Source organism: Rhinolophus sinicus, chromosome 16 (genome assembly GCF_057876585.1).
Source record: "Rhinolophus sinicus isolate RSI-liver-muscle chromosome 16, RSI-T2T, whole genome shotgun sequence".
NCBI classification, from domain to species: Eukaryota; Metazoa; Chordata; class Mammalia; order Chiroptera; family Rhinolophidae; genus Rhinolophus; species Rhinolophus sinicus.
In genome coordinates, this window is record NC_142516.1 from 13,825,666 (window position 1) to 13,846,254 (window position 20,589).

Sequence of the window (20,589 nt, forward strand, 5' to 3'; positions counted from 1 at the left end):
ATATCTAATTCACCTGTTTTGCAAAATGTTTCTTGGAATATTACCATTTGTGTTTTTCCCAGCAAAATGCAAGTTCTTTGTCTGTATTGTTCACTTCTGTAGTCCTAGCACCTAAACTAGAGACAGAATCATGGTAGATGCTCCAAAACAAACAAAAATACTTATTTGAAAGAATGAATTAATGAATTAGTTGTTTCATATCCAAACACAAGTTTAAAGTCCAACTGTCCATTTTACAGATGGGAAAAGTGAAATCCAAGGAGGAATCACTATTGTCTAAGAGAGTCCAGCTTATTGTGGTGAAGTGTCCAGTCGATTTAGGATACCTTTGCTCGCAGTTCAGTGCTTATACCTCTAGACCAGGGGTGTCAAAACTGCGGCCCATGGGCCAACTGCAGCCCACAATCCATTATTAATTGGCCCACAGCAAATTCCAAAAATATATGTAGTTTACTTAAATAAACCAGGTGAGGCAATACGTACTTCACCTTGAGTGAGTGGCCTGGCTGTTTGTGTATTTTGCCACATATGGCCCTTGGTAAAAACGTTGAAAAAAATTTTGACACCCCTGGTCTAGACCCAATGTCAGCCTTTTAAGGAGGCCAAAATATTGGCAGCACCTTGCAAAACATGCAAGAAATAAGCAAGAAATGCAAGGTAGTTTAAGAACAGTTCATATATGGTGTGCCAAAAAAATGTATACAAGTGAACACTTTGGTCAACATTGCACAAGCAGTAGTTCGCCGTAATCAGAAGCTTCTGGACGCTGATGGTAACCACTTTGAGCACCTCTTGTAATTGCAGAAGTCAAACGGGACTTGTAGTCATCTTTTATTGTCGGTATATATTGAGTATTACATTTTAATACAGTGTCCCTTTCTTAAAATGCGTATACATTTTTTTGGCACCCTCTGTATATCGATGGACTTGAGGTTCCTAATGGGCAATTAGCTTGCTAGACAGAACCTTGGGTTGAAGGTAACCCTAAGTTGGATGTGATGTGCACATAGTGTAGCAGACAGTTACCCCTGGCTGGGTCTTCGAACCTGAGTTTCCTCATATGTAAAATGGGGGTGATTGTAACCACCTCCCAGGGAGCTTGTGGATATTAATTCAAACCAGCTGGCTCCTAGTAGGTGACCAATATATATTTATGGTTAGGCATATGGAGCTGAAGAATCGAGCAGGTCCAGTGTTGGAAAATAGGTATTATTTGTGGCTCAGTCTATGAATTTAGGTGGATAAGCATCTACATATGAGAGAGAGGGATTGGGCTCTTCTGGAAAGTACCAAGTGAGCTTGCAGAAGAGTGGTTGCCAGGCAATGGCTTTCTAGGAAGTGGATGTTGAAATGCCTGGATGCCCAAGGAAAGTGACATTTGGTAGTCCTTTGTGGGGACACCAAAAAGGAGGAACTAAAGAATCATTTGATAGAGAGGAACCATTTTTCTACGCTTTACAAGAAAGAACAGAATTAAAATTCAGACTCTGGGGAGATCTACGGGACAGAGCTACGGGGCTGACCTCTCTCGCTGTGCTTTGAGGTATCATCTAACTGACTCAGAGCTGAACAAAAAAAGCTATGTGGGTACTCTCCTCCACAGTGCCAACTATCACCCTGGTGCTGCCTAGGTGAATACAATGGTGACTGGTTCCTGACTGGAACATTTCCAGTTCACTTGGGCACTCAGAAGACCGTTTCTAATGTCCCAGACACATTTTTCTTTCCTGAGACTCTTCGGGCCTCCTAACCAGTAAATACAGCAGCAACAACACTTTCCAACCACCGTGTGGGTTCTGAATTCCTCCTATAAGCATCTCTATCAATCAGTAACTGAAACTCTGCTTCCATATCTTCAGACAGGGGCCTCCCTACTTCCCAGGGCAGCCTGTTCTATTCTGATTAGTTCTGACAGTCAGAAAGGGCTCGCTTTATTGAGTGGGGCTTCGCTTTGCTGTCAGTGCTTCGCTATCATTCTGGTTCTAGCCCTTGGAGCCATGTTTTCACGGAATTACAACCTATCGGGTTGTAGTGGTGTCTTTCTTTTCTTGTGGTGTTTGGGCAATCCAATACCTCTGCAAATGCCTTTGACTCCCCAGTTGGTATTTTTTCCCACCATCGCATACATTAAATCAATCACCTTGTTTAATCATCAAATCATAAATTCCACTTGAAACATGTTCATTTTTTTTAACTCAGGTGTGATTTGGTTCTTTTTTTTTTTTTTTTAATATCAGTTCCTTCTAATTTATATTTTAATACTGACTTTACTTAGGCTTAGAGGTGCTCCAAGCATGCTGTGTGGGAAAATCCTTGTTTTCTAATTCGCTTGGGCCCAGTAGTTTTCAAATATTTTTATGGCAAGGAAATCTTTTTGTTTCAAAAACATACAGAATTTACTGATCTGTCATTTGAGTAGCTCAATCTATAAAGCTTTGACTTGGCATCCTTGATTATTTCCTTAAAATGTATTATTTGACTGGCCAGATCAATGGGATAAATTAGGGTCAGCAAACTTTGTCTGTAAAGGGCCGGATAGTAAATATCTGATTCTTTGTGGGGCCTACAGCCTCTGTTGCAACTATTCTACCCTGCCATTGCAGTGTGAAAGCAGCCACAGACAATACATCAACAAATGTGTGTGACTGTGTTCCAGTAAAAATGTATTTACAATACAGGCAGTAGACAAATTTGGTCTGTGGGCTATCGTTTGCCAACCCCCGAGTTTAATTATTTTTGAGGACTTTGATACATTTCAGTTAAGGGTAGCTTTAGATCCCCAATTCCTGATATAGGACCAAGAAGTCAGTGAATGTGTGTTGAATGAGTTGAAGAAAATGTTATTTCCTAACTAGTTTAGAGCAGGGATGGGGGCTTTCTCCGCAGGGAAACAAACAAACAAAAAGACTGAGCCAGGAATGTGGATTTAGGGGAGGCTCTGAGATGGCAGCACACTGGCTAATGCTAAAATATTTTTACAAGAAAAAAATTGGCAATTAAATGTAATATTACTTTCTGGGGAAGAACTTGTCCATTTTCCCCCTAAAAAGATGCACTGTGGCAGAGGGAAATGAGCAGAGGTCCGCATGTACATGAAGTGGATTTTAAAAACCAGCTCTGCTACTGACAGCTATGTGTCCCTGGGAAATCTGTCCCCCCTCTCAGAATCTCCGTGTTTCCATCTAAAGATTGAAGGCAGTACGAAGATGTTATCTGTGGTCCCTTGGAGCTCTCAAATTTTGTGATCTGAAAGAGAAAATTCATATAATTGCAATGTTTAATGGGATTTATGATAATTGGAAAATAATTGCTGCTCCAAACTTTTATTAATCTATATTTAGTTATGAGTCATGCTTTCACAATAGATGCTTTGGAAATAAGCAGAGAGACAAATCGAGTAAACAGAATTTTAAATATTTTATTTATATGCAGTTTGTGTAATCCCTGGAGCCCAGGGGCATATTAAGATCACTTAAAATATCCATTAAAACTTATGTGTTATGCTACAAACTCCCCTTTTAGAATGCCTTGCCAAAGGATAAATAGGTAACATTTATTGAGTAGCTACTACTGCCAGATTAATTGCATTCATTACGCTTAATCCTCCCAGCAACCCTGCAAGGTAAGTACGTGCTAGGATTCCTATTGCACTGCTAAAGAAGCTCAGAGAGGTTGAGGATTTTGCAAAGGGCAGTCAGCTAGTGAATGCCTTTCTGCTAGGATTCAAAGCCAGGCCTTTCTGACTTTAAAGTCTGAGCACCTCCCATGGTGCCACATCTCTGGAAAAGAACCTATTTTGTGCTCAGTGGATGAATGTTTGTTTTTCCTTGATATCCTATATTCTGTTCTTCTGCAGAACACAGCAGGTGGCTCCTGGTAAGGTGGTTTGGGTGAGGTAACACCTGTCCTTCACTGGTGTGGTGACACCAGAGTGGGCAGAGGAAGTGGGAGCAGGAAGAAGCAGGGAAGAACCCAGGCAGGGTATCCTGAAAGCTGAGTTTGTGTCCTACTCTGGCATGGGTTTGCCATATGGCCTTGCTGGACCTGGGCCTCAGTTTCCTCTACTAGTGATGGGGAGAGCAATACTCTCCGTCTTCCAGGTTGTCAGGAGGATAGTGGATCCGATGACAGGGTTTTGTAAAGGACCAAGTGCACTACAGACTCCACAAAATCAAGATAATGACATGGGACAGTGGGTCAGGAAGGAGAACACCGGACGTGAGATCAGGAACCCAGAAGCTAGTCCCTCTTCCCACCAGTGGTGCTGTGGCCTTGGGCCTCTCTCTGGGCCTCAGTTTCCTCATTTGCCAAATGACAATGATGTCCTTGGATGATCTCTCCAAAGCCCTTCCATTCTGATGTTTTGGATTCTGTATAGCAAGGCAATGAGGCAGCTCAGGTGACTGAGGGCAGCTCAGGTGACTGAAGGCATCTCTGGAAACTCCGGCCACTCCGAATAAAATAAACCAAATGCATTCTAAGTTGCTTCCCCGATGGTAAATTACCATGACCCTATGTGGCCCTCTGTCCTCAGTAATGGTGCTCCATGAAGAATTTAATTTGCTTTTCTGAAAACGGTCCATTTATATAAAAGTTGGGTTATTCCAAGTATGCTTGTTGTGTTTCTATTTTTCCCTCTCAAGTTTCTACTCAGTAAGAAGCAGGTAGCTCCATTCCAAAAGTTTCCCCTGGATTAGTTGCCCCCATTTCTCTGAACTTTATTCTCATAAGAGCCTTCAGAACTGTTGCTGGCGTTGGTGTAAGAATAAAAATACTATTACTTAAATGAACACATCTGGAAAATAGAAAGGCTTATATGCAAATTGTAAGCAGGGATTATTTTAGTCTATAAAATTAATTCAATGTCTTCACTTGCAATTAAAATAAAACTATTAATATTTATAATCATGTTTCAAAGATTGGTTTTTTTTGTTTTTTTTTTCTGCTTTTCTTCTCCTCATCCCTCTGGGGTTGAAATGCCCCAGAGATCCACTGGATGCTAGGATCCGTCAGCAGCTCTCTCACTAATGCTCTGGGGCATGGAGGCAGACAGGGCATTTGCAGTGGGCACCCTACTTGTTCAGACGCATCATTTCCACTTCACAGATGCCCTTGGGTTCACCTTTCCCAGAGCTGGCTGGGGATCATGTGGGGAGAGACAGACAGTGGCAGGCAAGAGAAATGCTCTCTCTCTCTCTCTCTCTCTCTCTCTCTCTCTCTCTCTCTCTCTCTCTCTCTCTCTCTCGGCTCAATGATTTCATTGCCTCACTATCCTCTGTGTTAATTTGCTACTAACATAACTGAAGTGGCCCCAGAGTCCCCAGCCCCCAGCACCTTGATACTCAGAGGCTTGTTTTTATTCTACTTCCAAATAATTGAAACAACCAATGGGATAAGCCACACAGGAGTAAATACATGCAGACATCCAGTAACCGGAATCAGTCATGCTTTTAATAAACATTTATTAAGGGACAGTGTCTATAAAATATGTTTAAATGTACTCTTGGATAAGTCAGACCACTAGAGAGCTACGTATTTAGACTGTAGTATGTTTGACTCTCATGGAATTGCTTTATTGAAGGGTGCTTTGGCATATGTGCTAGGCTCCACTGAGTCAATCAAACATTGGAATATTATTGAGAACATCACCCACCAGCATCCACTACATCCATTTGTTTCTTTGAAACGATGGGGGATGCTTCTGTCCTATCATAGCATCCAAGAAATGTGCATTCGCTAACAACTTTGAACAACTGCTCTGTTATCTTCTTGACTACATGGCTGTTTTGAATGTGGTCCCCTTTTTCCTTTGGCTGCGAGGAAGCTCAGAGAAATTGATCGTCCACTTCTATCAAGTGTTCAGGACTTTATACAATTTTTTTATGCCAATTTTAACCCAAAATTTAAATTATTTTTCTCTCTTTATTTTTCCATTTTTCTATATTTTTAAGTCTATATGTTATGTGTGTTTTTGAAAACCACCTCCAACTGTTTCTGCTATGAGATCAGATTTGAGTAAAAAACAAAACAAACAAACAAACAAAAAAACAAGCTGTAAAATGTGTTCCTTAAAGAAGAGGAAAGCAACCCTTCGCTTTTTCAGAGGTCATTTGTAACCTTGATTATCTACAAAACAATGGAGGAAACTCACATTTATCCCACACTTACCGTGGAACTACCACTTCTAGAGATTCTCTCCACACAACCCTGAGCATTAGAAATTGTCATCATGCTTTTTACACATGACCAGTCGAAAAAGAAAATTTAAACAATAAAAACATTATGATGTGTGATCAAACAATATGGTGGATGTGTAAATTTAGAAATATATATATAGTAAAAGACACATTGCCATGAATCCCTCTCAAAAATACTCCCCTTCGCTTCAAACATACTTATCCTATCTTTCTTGTTACTTTCTGAAGCAGTTCTGGAAGTCCTCTTTCGTGAGTGTCTTTAGTTGCACTGTCGTGGCTGCCTTGATGTCCTGAATCATGTTGACTTTGGGGAAGAACCAGAAGTCACATGGTGCCAGATCCCATAAATAAGGTGGATGAGGACACACCATCATGTCTTTATTTGACAGAAATTGCCGTATACCAGGAGCAACATGTGACACGGAGCGTTGTCATGATGGAGGATGATTACGGATGATACACTTTAAAACACACTTTCTCTCAACCGTAGCTCACACCCAACTGACTGCACCAAGCAAGTTGAAACTTGTCACACACTGTTACTAAGGTTCGACGAGCCGCTTCCCGTATTGAAGATCTCTGCCTTTCTGTTGGATGGCACTCAGCAGCAGCCTTCACCATATTTATTGATCACAACAGAAAGCCTCACACATCGCTTCTAGTATGGCAATTTCTGTCAAAGAAAAACATTATGGTGTGTCCTCATTCACCTCATTCACTGGATCTGGCACCGTGCAACTTCTGGCTCTTTTGCAAAGTGAAAATGACCACGAAAGGTAAACATTTTGAATCGATTTAGGACATCGAGGCAGACATGAGAGCACAACTAAAGACACTCATGAAAGAGGATTTCCAGAACTGCTTCAGAAAGTTGCAAGAACAGTGGGATGAGTGTGTTCAAAGTGAGGGGGAGTATTTTGAGGGGGATTCATAGCAATGTGTCCTTTTCTGTAATAATTATTTTTTAATTTAAATATTCACTGTATTTTTTGATCATATCTCATATGTGTTCCCTATGCAAATAATAGTAAAAGACACCAACAGAAGCTTACAATTGCCCATACCCTGTTGCAATTTACAAAGAAGTTATCCAAGCATTATTTTACTGAACTCAGCCCAATTTAGAGAGATGCATGTTTTTAGTCTTCATCACACATATGAGGAAATAGACTTGGAGGGAATTTATAAACTGTTGATCCATTTCTTAAATTCAGACTCACTACTTTTAACCTCCTTCACAAGAATCAAATCCCGGCTATCCCAAAATTTCTACCTACTGGTGACTTTAAAAAGGTATGATTGTGCATTTTCCTCTCCCACCCCACTGCACTGTCACCCAACTTCCCGTTGTAGCCTCTTATATAACCATGGCAACAATGATGGTACTGATAATACTTATTGCTGACTTTTTATTTAGGACTTATTATATTCTAGATACTGTGCTTCATGATTTAATATAATCCTAAACCCATCCCTCTAAGGTAAATACACTTCCCCTGGATCACATCTGCATTTTATAGATTATAAGCAAACTCGTCCACAATCTCATAGCTAATTGGTGGAAGAGCCAGGTTTTAACCCAAGATATCTACCTCCACAGCCCAGGCTGAGAGATACAGAGCTGAAGACCATCTCATATAATCACCTTATTTCCCAGGAGAGTAAACACCTTCCCAAGGGCAGAGAATCAGTCCTCCTGCCTGTCTCACTGTCTTTCCTCCTTCAGTGAAACCTCATGCTCAGTGTGTCATTGAGAGAGAAAGAGAGAAACAGAGAGACAGAGAGACAGAGAGAGACCTAATAAAGGCAATGCTAAGCGTCAGACATCATTTTCCCTCCAGCCTCATCTTAAATTCTACCACCCTGGCTCCAGGCTTCATCCTTCCTCTGCCTCTGTCATCACCAGCCTCTTGTCTTCCGCTTCCCCGGTGGGATGGGCCTTCCTGCAGCCACCCCATGCCTTCCATCCAGGATCCTTTTTTAATCTCAGTCTAATTGGTTTGCCTGCCCTGCTGGGATGCTTAATTGGGCATAAGCATATTCCACAGATCCTGTACCATTGTGAGCTCTGCCTTTTCCTCCAAGGAAAATTTGTTTGCTCTGTGGGCTCAGAAGGAAAGACATATTTTATGTTGCGCTCAATTCACTGAGAACTCGCACAAAATTGTTCCTGGGCCAGCAGAACAGTTAGGCAGCATGACAAGCAAGGCTTTCTCACTGTCCTTTATTTTTCACTTTTCTGTAAGGTGGCAAGTTGCAGTAGAAAAGGCACTGAACTTGGAGTCCTGAGCCCTGGGTTTTGATTTCAGCCCTGCCAGCCCTTTGCTGTGTGATCTTGCGCCAATAACTCAATGTCTCTAAAATTCAGTTTTCCCATCCATGAATTGAGTTAAATTTGATGACTTCTATGAAAGAAGTCATAGTGATGCTTTTAGAACAGGAGTCCTACCCTCTGTGGGCTAAATCCAGCCTGACACGTTCTTTTGTAAATAAAGTTTTATTGAAACACAAACATGCTCATTCATTTATGTATTGTTTATGGTGGCAAAGCCTAAAATATTTACTATCTGGCCCTTTATAGAAAATAAAAAATTGCCTGCTCCTTGCCAAACCTAACATAGCCTTTCAAGATCTGTTGATTCCTTATTTGGATTTTTTTTTTCTATCACCCTTTCTTTCATCCCATCTCATTCAGCAGGCCTACCTCCCTGATGTTCCCCAAACCTGGCAAACACATTTCTACCTCAGGACCTTTGCACCTGCTGTTCCTTGTTAGATCACTCTTCTGACAAGTGGCTCCAGGGTCTCTTCCTCATTTCCTTCAAGTCTCTCCTTAAATGTCATCAAATCAGGAAGGCTTTTTCTGCTCCTCTATATAAACCACACCCTCACCCCACCCCTGAGCATCCTGACCTCCTTCCTCTGTTTTATTTGTCTTCATAGCATGTATCTCCCTCTGACATGTAGCACACTTGTCTCTTTATTATCTGTCTACTCACCTGAATGTTGACTCCTTGGTTGCGGGGCCTTAATTTGTTCAAGTGCTGTGTCCTCAGATCTGGAAAAATAGTAGTAGGCATTCAAATTGTGAAAACATAAATCAATCATTTCAGCTGTAATGTTGCCTAAATCTACTTCTGAATAGATCTAGGTACAGTAAAGCCCTTGTACTTAAGTATATCTTCTTAAAGAATATAAAACTGTAGAATCCGGTGACTATTCCGATCTTTGCGTTAACGTCCCTGTGATGATCACAGAGTCACAGAAACTCATTCTTTGCAAGTTTTTAGTCTGGATTGTTGGCCAATCAGAACAGAGTTCATAGACTGAAATCCAATAACAAAGTTTGGCATACAAGGCCCTTCATCACGTGGTCCCTGCCAACCTCTCTGTCATTACCGCTTATCGTTTGTATATTCATGCACGCGCACGGGCACACACAACACACACACACACACACACACACACACACACACACGTGCATGCATCACTCTCCAACTATCTTATCCTTCCTCATTCCCCTCCAGTTTTGCACATGAAGCTCATTCTTCCTGAAGCATTCTTTTGCCATCGTTGTCCAAATCCTTGTACAGGAGAATTCTTTGACACATCTACTCCCACCACAGCCCCTCCTCCAGACTATGTCAGGGACCCCCCCCCCCCCATCTGATCCCTCTGTGATAAAACGACCATTGCAAATAGTACACCATAGTTTAATAGCTTTCCTAAACATCCACCTTTTTTCCCAGTAAGATGGAGCAATCCCTTTGGGTCAGGAACTCCGTGCTGTTGAACAGGCAGTGCCTGGCACAGAGGCAGTGCTTCCTAATAACACGCCCCAGTGACTGAGCCCATCCCAAGAGCCTGCCATGTGCTCAGCAGGCCACCAGCATCCCTCACTGAGACTTTGCATCCACCCTGTGAAGGACGAACTGGAAACCCAGTGTTAGCTTCCTCCCTAGTTTTTTCAAGGAAGCAGCACAGATGGCAGGCCCTGTGTATACAGTGTGAGCATCAGGAAACTGTTAAAAAAAAAAAAAAAGGAAAAAGAAAGAAAAGGTGTTCAGTCATGGGCTTATAATTTGGTGTGGGGGGATCGCATTATTCCTTTGTATCAGCACTGGTTCTACTATGGTTTTTATATTCTATCAATATCTACATTAAAAGAGGGATTGAAAAATCAGGATACCAGTTTTCTACTTTTAGCTCTACCACTAGCTGTGTGACTTTCAAAATGTTACTTAACCTCTCTGTGTAAGTACTTGTTAATTTTGAGGAATGTAGGCATATTCACTTACAAAAAATAGTAACCCAAGGTTGTAAGTTATACATAAAGGTGGTATATAGGTGATATGGTTATATAATATTTAATATAACATGTGTAAAATTATTCATCTATTAAATGGTATATGTCTATGGAAATATATGTATATGTCTATGCATACATATAATTCCATAACTAATGTATATGTAATTTTATAAGTTTCAGGGATAAGCTGATGAGGAAAGTCTCTTTTCCTCAGAAATAGCTGATGATTCTCCTTGCCTTTTATCGATCATCTAATGCTGAGTAATAAATTACTCCACACCTCAGTGGTTTAATACCACAGTATTAATCATCTCACAGTTTCTATGGGTCTGGAGTCCGGGCGTGGCTTAGCTGGGTGCCCCTGCTCTGGCTGTGCTGTGGTCATTCAGAGCCCCAGTGGGAAGGACCTGCTTCCAGCTCATGCATGCGCTTACTGTTAGGATTTCATTTCCTTGTGAGATCTCAGTTCCTCAGAAGCTACTGGCCTGAGGCTTCCCTCAGTTCCTCTCTCTGAGGATCTCTCCTTAGAGCCTCTCATAAATGGAGGTAAGAGAGAGGGAGAGAGAGACAGACAAGGAGAGAGAGGGAGAGGGAGGAAGAGAGAGAGAGAGAGACAAAAAGACAGAGAGAGAGAGAGAGAGAGAGAGAGAGAGAGAGAGAGAGAGAGAGAGAGTTGCCATATTCCATAACCTAATCACGAAGAAAGTAACATTCCACCCCTTTCATATTTTATTCATTAGAAGCAAGTTGCTGGATCCATTTCCGCCCACACTCAATAGGAATGTGAACACCAGGGGTCTGGGGTCATTGGCGGTCATGTCACAGACCACTTACCAGAGCTATAAAATTCTCTTCAGCTGCCTCGCACATCCCCCACCCTCTCCCCATGTCTGGTGACCCCGCTTGCTCCATCTTGTGTCCTTTCACACCCCCTTCTTCACATACTCCTCCTGTCCTGCTCAGCTCTTCCCATCATGTATTATATACCCCCTCTCACTCACTCTGCTCCTCCCCTTTCCGCCGTGTGCGTGTGTGTGTGTGTGTGTGTGTGTGTAAAACAGCATTTCTGTTTATCTAAATCCCACACAAATTTCAAAACTATAGTTCAGATATGACATCCTCTCCGAAGTATCCCCTGGAGACCCGAGAAGTCTGTGTTCCTTCTTCTGCATCCTGAAATCCTTGATTTTGAATACACTAGAAACGTCTTCTCTGCCCTGCCAGACTGTGAGCTTCCTCAGGATGAGGGCTGTGACGTGTCCATGCCTCTCCTGGAGACATCATAGTTGATGGGTGTCCTGCAAGAATTCATTGAGTGCAGCCATTGACTATTTAAGCACCTGTGGTATGTAAGGTACTGAGCTCACTTGATTTAGAATCTGAACTGTGTTATGAATGATGGACAGAGATTCCTTTAGCAGGTACAGACCATCAGCTCTGAGACTTGGGAGTGTATTTTAGTTTGAAAGCTTTCTTCAGACCGACTTTCCTCTGCATCAGGGGTCAGACTCCACCACTGAATGACCGGGGCATGTTCTGGTGTGATTCTGCGTCCTGCTCCGGGCCCCTTCCTTCATTTGTCTCTCCTATCTTGTGGCAGGAGAGAGAGACCTTTTCATTAAACTCTGGTTCCCATCATTTATCTAGGCTGACCTTGCAGTCCTCATGGCTGGTCTGTTTTTCTCAAGGGACCGGGAGCTTGTAATTCAGGCAGGTCAGGGGGCCGGTAGTGCTGAGGGAGCTTCGTCTTTGGTAGGAATGGAGGTCATTTTAAGCAAAAGAACCTGAACCAAGGCCCTTTACGTTTCTACTGGTATTCTGTGTGCGTGCTCCTGGTGCATCGTCCATGAACCGTTAATGATGTACATGTCTGGGAATTTGAGAGGAAACACAATTATAAAACTATTTTTCACACTGGATCGGTGCCTGGCAATTTCCAAAGGTATTTTCACACCCTATGTTTCATGTACGCTGTGCACCAGCAATAGGAAATAGATAATGTTATTTGGATTTTACAGATAAGAAAGGTAGGTCCAGAGAAGGGACACACTCTGCCCAGGTTCACACCACAGTTTGTGAGAGGCAGCGTGAGATGCTGAGTTGAACTCCCAAGGTCGGTGCTCTTGGGTGTTGATCTCCTCTCTCACTAGTGAAGGGAAGAATGGAAATTGGAAAGTCCCCCACATGCTCTTCAGACCACAGCTTAATTTCTTCCAAAGTGTAGTTGCCCAATGAATGCGTGTTAAAATTTTGAATCGAACTTAGCTCTGGGCTTATTATTGATTTTGTGATTGTCTTAGAATAGGTCTCGTTGCTTTGTGCCTTAGGTCTTGTCCATTGTTACATAGACTGCCTCCCTCCCTCCCTCCTTCGCTTCCTTCCTTCCTCCCTCTCTGCCGCCCTCCCTTCGTTTCATCCATCCATTCATTTATTTACTCATCCAGCTAGCATCCTGATAAGCCCCACCGTGTAACATGCACCATGTACGTAAGAAGAGTCCATCTCTTTGGTATCATTCACAGGGTAGTGAGAGAGATGGATAAGCGCCTAGACAACAAAGATTTTTGTATCCCTGATGCTCTGTCAACAGCATGAGAGCACGGCTGTGTCTGTCCAGTTCACCACAGTATCCTGGGGAGGAGGACAGTGCTCAATAAATATTAGTTGGCTGAAGAGGATTGAGAGCTCCAGATATAAGTGTCACTTGACAAATAGTAAAAATAATTGTAGTCATTCTCTCCCATCTCACCGAAGGGGAGATGCCTGGCTGGGGTGGTTGGGTGGACTTTGGCTCAGGGATAGAGGTGGTAAGTTGAGGAGTCTCGCTCATTTCTCCTGCCCAGGGAGTTTGCCCGTTGGAAGGTGAGGAACACAGCCATCGAGAGGAGAGACCTGGTCCGTCACCCAGTGCCCCTCATGCCGGAGTTTCAAAGGAGCATCCGCCTGCTTGGCAGGAGACCCACCACTCAGCAGTTCATCGAGACCATCATCAAAAAGTACGGCACCCACCTCCTCATCTCGGCCACCTTGGGAGGTAGGTCAGCAGTCACTGGGCCAGCACCTGGTCATGACGGGGTCTCGGATGGGGTAGAGGCTGGGATGCCCTGGGATCAAAGCTGAGTGAACATCTCTGCCATCATACGTTATTCCAAAGGGTATGTTGCCAGATAAGCCAAATTGTCTTGGTTCTTGTGGTCAGTTGTGGACAGTTGATCCTGTTCTTTGGGACAGTCTGACTTGACAGCTGACTGACTTTTGTGGAAATCTGGCTTCCCCTTGGAATTAGCTCAGTTTGTTGGGAATGCTTAACCTGATGTTAAATTAGTTCCCTTTGGAATGTAGGCTAACCTGGGGGAATAATTAAACTTCACATATTGTTTAGAGAATTTCTTTTGTTTATTTTAGTCTGCTCTAGGGCCTGATAACATGAGGTTGGCAGGCATTTTACAGATAGGGTATCATTTGTATCTCACATGGGCTTGGAGTAAGTTACTAGGAAAGCAGACTCAGTGTCCCACCCTGCTCAGCCTTACCCATCCTTCCCCTCAAGCCCAACCAATCTTTAAGGAAGTAAGGAGAAGAGGGGAGGATAAAAGGGAGGAAAGCAACCAAAAAAAAAAAAAAAGAGAAAGAAAAGAACAAAGGAAATGGTAGAGACCAGTGCATTTAGATGCTTATGGGTCCTGCCTGCATGCGTCGTTTTACATTATCAGCTATAATCCTTTGGACATCAGTTTTCTACCACAATGACCAGATATGCTGAAATTTGAGGAAGCCCCTGTGGTGGTGGAGCACCGTGCCACCTGCTCAGAGAGCTGCTAAGTTGCATTTGGATATGACCCATGGCAGCTATAAACAAGATGGGTGTATTGACGGAGGCAAGGTGGGTGGACGGACGTTATAACAGTTGATCTTCTCCTGCAGAGGAGGGATGAGCACGATGAGCTGGAGGGATTAGTCCAAATTTCATGGAGGAAGTGGCAGCCTAGCTTGACAGGAGTTGGAGAGATGGCAGGAAGATACAAAGCTTTCTAGGCTGAACACACAGTGTGCATTTTGAGGAAGATCAGATTGGGAATTTGATGATGTGGGGAACATGGATGGAAACGTTGGTTTGGCAATTCGTTCATTTTTACAATAATAGACACGACTTCTTGAGTATTTGCCCATGGCCGTCTTTAGTCCTCAAAACTGCAAAGTAAGTCCAAGTATCTCCATTCTATAGAGAAGGAATCAGGAGAGGTGTGGCTAGTAAGTGACAAAGCTGAGTTTTGGAGGTGTGTGTTTTATTCAATTTGTTTAAACAGAAGCAGTTAACCCTAAATTTATCATTTAGGACTTTCTGTCCGGAAAGTCTGCGTGGCTTTTGACCCAACACACCAGTCATCTGTTTAATCGACTCATTCACCCACTCACTCATGCATTCCCTAAACCAAGCAACGTGTATTTGTTGCTTGATGCTCGTCAGATATTAAGTTAAGAAGGACTTTGAATGTTAAATCATGGAGTTAAATCATTCTATTGTAAAGTAAAAATGGAATCAGGCCTACAATGAGTGTTGCATTAACCTGTCCCCTTTTCTTTGAATTTTTCCTACTTTCCATTTCACCTGAAAAAAAAAAAAAAAAAAAAAAAAAATGTGCCCAATTCAGTTCTTCCATTAGAAGCTGTGTTCTGTCCAAATCTCTGGAAAACCCAAATAACAATGACCTTTCTTTTGCAGTGAAATATATATTTTAATAATTTCTCCAAAAGGCGGGGTGGTGAATTACAGAGCCTTGTTCCTGTCCTGTTTTTACAGCATGACATTCTACAATATGCACAGTTTTGAGTTAAATTCTGGTGTAAGACAGCAGGTCTGAAATGTTTCTTCAGTGTGGGGGTGGGGAAGGGGGAATATTTACTGTTGATTGAATGTAATGTGCCAGACACCGTGTGATGAACCTTCTTACATCATCGTTTAATTCATTCTTTCATGGAAAAAATGTTTCTTAAGGTCCTTTTCATGCAATGGGAAAGGAAGGAGGTGGTAGGTTGTAGTGAATGAAAGCGCAAGTATGTAGAGTTAGATGGCCTGGTTCCAATCCTGCCTGCCGCTCATCACCAGGTTCGCGTCACCTTGGCAATCCTCTAAGTTTCCTCTTCTATAAATAGAAATAACTATAGTTCTTCCTTAACGTATATTGTGAAGATTAAATAAAATGTGCATTTAAAGAGTTTAGAATAGTGTTTGGCACCTAACAAATCATTGCTAGTGTTGTCATTCTTAATATTATTATTGTTATCATTTAGTGGGGTTATGGAATTTGGGGACTCAGGATGAAAGCGCATTCCTACCACTCCCTAGACGAATGGGAGACATTGAGAAAGTCACTTTTTCTGTCTGGATATCAGTTTTCCCATCTAAGTATAAGGAGGTGCAGAAAATTTTATTCACTATACTTTTTCCTAAGGAAAACACTGTATTCATTTAAGAGAAGCACTTTGATAAGCTGTTAGAGATGTCAGGTAAGTTCCTAAGGGCATACTCAAACAACAAAAGATGACCTGTAAGCTGTCATATATGGGACAAGTAAATGCATTTGTATGGCTCCCGAGGGAGAAGGAAGAAGAAGGAAAGGCAGTGAGAAAGAGGAAGTGGAGCCGGTGGGAGGGCTGACAACTAAGGCATTTCCGGGGGATACTCGAATTTTTGGTGAAATCTATTGACCTCCTAAAATGCTTGGTATGCATAGTTTACTTATGGAGGGTGGTGATGGGAAAAATTGGGGGTCTAGAATGACTGGAATACCAGTTTCCCTTAGTCCCTTGTAAGGTCATATTTTGAACCAAAGGAAACACCTTGGAGCCTGGGTATCTGTGTGATGTGTGTGCTTACGCTTGCGTACGTGCATAGACACATGTGTGCAAATCCACTCTACTTCAGCGTAAGTTAATCTATACGTGGACAGACACACACACTCATTGGACTCATGCATACGGGTGCAATGTACACATGTATATGTATGTGTGAGCTTGCACATGGATGTACATGTGTATATTGCATGAATAGCTTTGTATGCATGTGGGTTCGTGATTTGTACTTGTGTGTATGTCTGTGTGTCTGTTCACTGTTCCCCACCCTGCATTTTGGGACATCGCCCCTTGGCCAAGAGGAAGGCTGAGAATAAATTCACGGGGCTCAGAGGAAAGGATGAGGGATGCCCCAGAGGCCTAAAGTTCAGACATCCCCTCCCCTATCTGGAAGTAGTATCCCCTATTGACTCAAAAGGTAATGTGATCAGCTCCCATCTCACCCCGCATCCCTGTGTGTCTGAGTCCCACTTGTTGCCCTCTGAAAGACGCACAGAGAAACAGGCAAAGCCCCTGGAGGACAGAGCCTGAGGAAGGACCTGTGGGGGCAAAGAGCCAATTTGCAGGAATGCCCAAATGGGAAAGCAACTCTACACAGAACATTCTCTTAATATACAAGAAATCGAGTCTTAATAATGCAGCAAGAAGTCCATTAACCCCTCTGATCTAAGGTTTGCCGCTGCCAGTTCTCAGTCCAGAGGGAACTGGGCTTCTTTCACCTTCTCTTTCATAGGCCCCTTGGAGAGCCTGAGCTGATTCTTGGAATATTTATTTCCTCTGCTGCTTGCCTCTAACTTCTAGCATATTTACTTATTTAATCATTTACCTTTCCACCCGTCTGTCTATCATCTGTCCATTCAATCATGAATCCACCCATCCACCCATCCATCCATCTATCCACTTATCCTTCAAACAATCACTGAACATCCGCTCTTCATCTGATCTGGAAGAAGCACTGGAAACATTGCAGAGAAGAATCCGATTGAGTCCTGTTCCCCGAGGCCACCAACCATCACCCCGGAAGTGCTCAGTGGGCACACTTGGCCATTGGCTCCCCTATTGCACATCAGGCATGTAATCACAACGTGACTCTAGAATGAGGACAGTATCTTATTCATTTGCTTGCCAGAGAGCTCTGCACGCACAGTGCATGCATGCTGAACTAAACTGAATGGGCAAGCTAGGGAATGATAGCGGGAAGGTGATGGCGTCTCTCTTGCAGTGGGTATGGTCGGGGAAAGCTCACCAGGAAGGTGATGGCTGAGCAGGTTCTGAAGAGTGCCTAGGAGCATGCCAGGTCAAGGACAGAGCAGGGGGAGTGAGAGGAGTTGACATTTGAATTGGGCCCAGAAAGCTGGATAGGATTTAAACAGTCAGACATTTAGGGCAGGGACGGAATGGCATTCTAAGCAGAACACAAAGAGGCCGAGGAAAGCCTGGGAAGAAAATTGGTAAGAATAAATCATGGAGGCAGAAGGAATGGTTTGGATAGAACACAGAGAGAGAGAGAGAGACGGTGTTGAAAAGACAGAGTGGAGGCTGCATGTGGAGAACTCTGGCAATGGAACTCTATGTTCTAGAAGCAGCCGTGGAAGGATCTGCGGCAAAAGAATTCTCCTGTGGGTCAGGACTGCACCACTCCCTGCGATAACCACTGTCCTTCAGAAAGTAAATTGCTTTTTCTCTTCAACTGAAAAAAATCATCAGCATTCTAAAGACATTTCAGTTATCTTAGATATTAGGCTTTGGTCCTCAAAAAGTATTGGTAATGTTAGTTTTCTATCCTATTGTATTGGGCTGACCAGATGTAAGCGTAACTCTCATCCAGTTGATACTGTGCAGTCATTAGATAATGGTACTTAACGCTTCCATAGTGCTTACTATGTACCAGGCAGGGCTCAGGCACTGTATGTAATTAACTAATTTCATCCTATGACAACTGTGTGAGGTAAGGACCGTTAGTGTCCCCAATTTTACACAGGAAGAAGCTGAAGCATGGAGAGGGCAAGTGACTTGCTCATACAGCTAGTTCAAGTCCCGGCAGTCTAGTTCCAGAGATGGCTTTTCACTGCTCTCCAAACGAATTTTGATTACTGCAATGAACCAGACACTGACACCGGGGCTTTACATGTAATGATTAATTTATTCTTCTTAATAACTCTATGGAGTATGTGCCATCCTTCTCCTAAGATAGTTAATGTGTAATCTGAGGAACTGAGAGGTTAAGAAATGTCCCCAAGTTCACAGCTTGTGGAGGGAGAAACCAGATGTACAATTATCAGATTCTATTAGTAGACATATGTGGAGCTTCCCCTCTGCAGGTCTGGTGAAACGTCTTGTTATCCAAAATAAAATAAACCATAAATTTATACGGTTATTTATTTATGCATGTCTTTCTAAAGAAAACTTCATGGAGTAAAATGTAGACGTTTACATATTCCTCTCTCTCTCTCTCTCTCTCTTTCTTTTCTTTCTTTCTTTCGTTCTTTCTTTCTATTATCTATCTATCTATCTATCTATCTATCTATCTATCTATCTATCTATCTATCTGTCTATCATCCTCTCTCTCTCTCTCTCTCCTCTCTCTCTTTAGCCATCCATCCATTCATCCATCCATTTGTCTGTCTAGGAAGGGGTAGCAGAAGAGAAAGAGAAAGGAAAGGAGGGAAGAGGAGAAGGGAGAGATGAGAAGAGGAAAAGGAGGAACTGGATGATGAAGAGGAAAAAGGAGGAGGGGAAAGGAATGGGAAGGGACCATCTATGGCAAATTCAGCAATTTATGGAAGAGGCTGAACCTCAAAAAGAGGAGGTGAGCCATAAGATGATGCTGGTGAGAACTATTGAAGTGGATTAGTAGGGGTTGGACTTGGTGACTAAGTTTTTCCATGATCCTTGTCTTAATGGAGGTTGGTGCTCACGGCCACTTATGGACTAATTCTCTTTCATTGTGTTTTTTATTTTCAGAAGCAGAAGGAAATTTGGGCAAAATTATTGGGAGGTTTGAGGGTATGTGCAGCCTCCAGGCCCTGAAGCTATTCCTGCCACCCCAAAGCTGGACAGGCTGCCTGAGCTTCTTTCCTTTCCATGCAGGGGAGGAGGCCTTGACCATGTACATGGACAAAAGTCGCCTCGACAGGAAGTCAGGGAATGCCACTCAAAGTGTGGAAGCTCTGCACCAGCTCGCATCGTCCTACTTTGTCGACCGTGATGGCACCATGAGAAGGCTCCATGAGATCCAGATATCAACTGGAGCAATCAAGGTACGGCTGGCGGTGGATTGGGGTGGCAGGTTCCTAAGACAACAGCATTACAGGTGTTCTGAGAGTCAGTGGGCAGGTACGATCTCTGACTTCATACCCACCTACCTAACAGTACCTCCTGCCCACCGTTCTGACTGATGCTGTCAAGTGTCCTCTAATAGCATGGACATCGTCATTAGGGTGACCATATGTACTGATTTACTGAGGCTGCCCTGGCTACCGTCACTGCATAATTAGCAACAATCCTCTCCTCCACTCTCAAAGTTCTCCTGTATAGATGAGGTTCAGGCTCCCTTCCTCTGTGAGGAAACTGATGCAACAATGGGTAAAGGATTTCCCTCAAGGTCACAGAGCTAGTGGGAGTCGGATTATGATGCCTAGGTCAATACTTTTTTTAACACCTGTGGTTTTCATTCCCCACCCCCATTTTACAGATGGAAACTCTGAGGTCCAGGATCATATAGGATTCCACAGATAGAGAATACTTTAACAGGGATAGAATTCTAGTCTCTAGACCAGAGGTCCATGAATATTTTCTGTAAAGGGCCAGATAATAAATATTTAAAGCTTTGCAGGTCATATGTTCTCTGTTGCTACAATGCAATTCTGCTGCTATAGCACAAACATTAGCCACAGATAATATGTGGGTGTGGACAACAAGTGGGTGTGGCTGTGTGCCAATAAAACTTTATTTACAAACACAGGCAGTCTGTCATGCTCATCTACACTCATGCCAGCCAATTGACCCAAGATGATAGAAATGCCCTATATCTCTTCTGGCCAAGACAGTAGCCACTAGACATATGGGGTTATGGAGCCCTTGACCTATGGCTACTGAGGAACTAAATTTGTAAGTTTATTTCATTTTAATTAATTTTAAGTTTAATAACCACACTGGATAAAGCAACTCTAAACTTTCAGTTCAGTGCCTTAGAGCACAAGAACTTTAAAGAAAACAGATTCCATTTTA

At 42.8% G+C, this 20,589-nt stretch overlaps 1 protein-coding gene across 2 annotated transcripts in view; it reads left to right on the forward strand.

Annotated features, from left to right (window-relative positions):
• The window catches only part of BRINP1 (BMP/retinoic acid inducible neural specific 1), a 167,966-nt gene that overhangs the window by 91,961 nt on the left and 55,416 nt on the right, over positions 1-20,589 (forward strand). For both annotated transcript variants that reach the window (XM_074330929.2, XM_074330928.2), the window contains 2 exons: positions 13,350-13,540; positions 19,450-19,619. In XM_074330929.2, the coding sequence (XP_074187030.1) occupies positions 13,350-13,540; positions 19,450-19,619 (361 nt within the window). The remainder of the gene's footprint in view (positions 1-13,349; positions 13,541-19,449; positions 19,620-20,589) is intronic.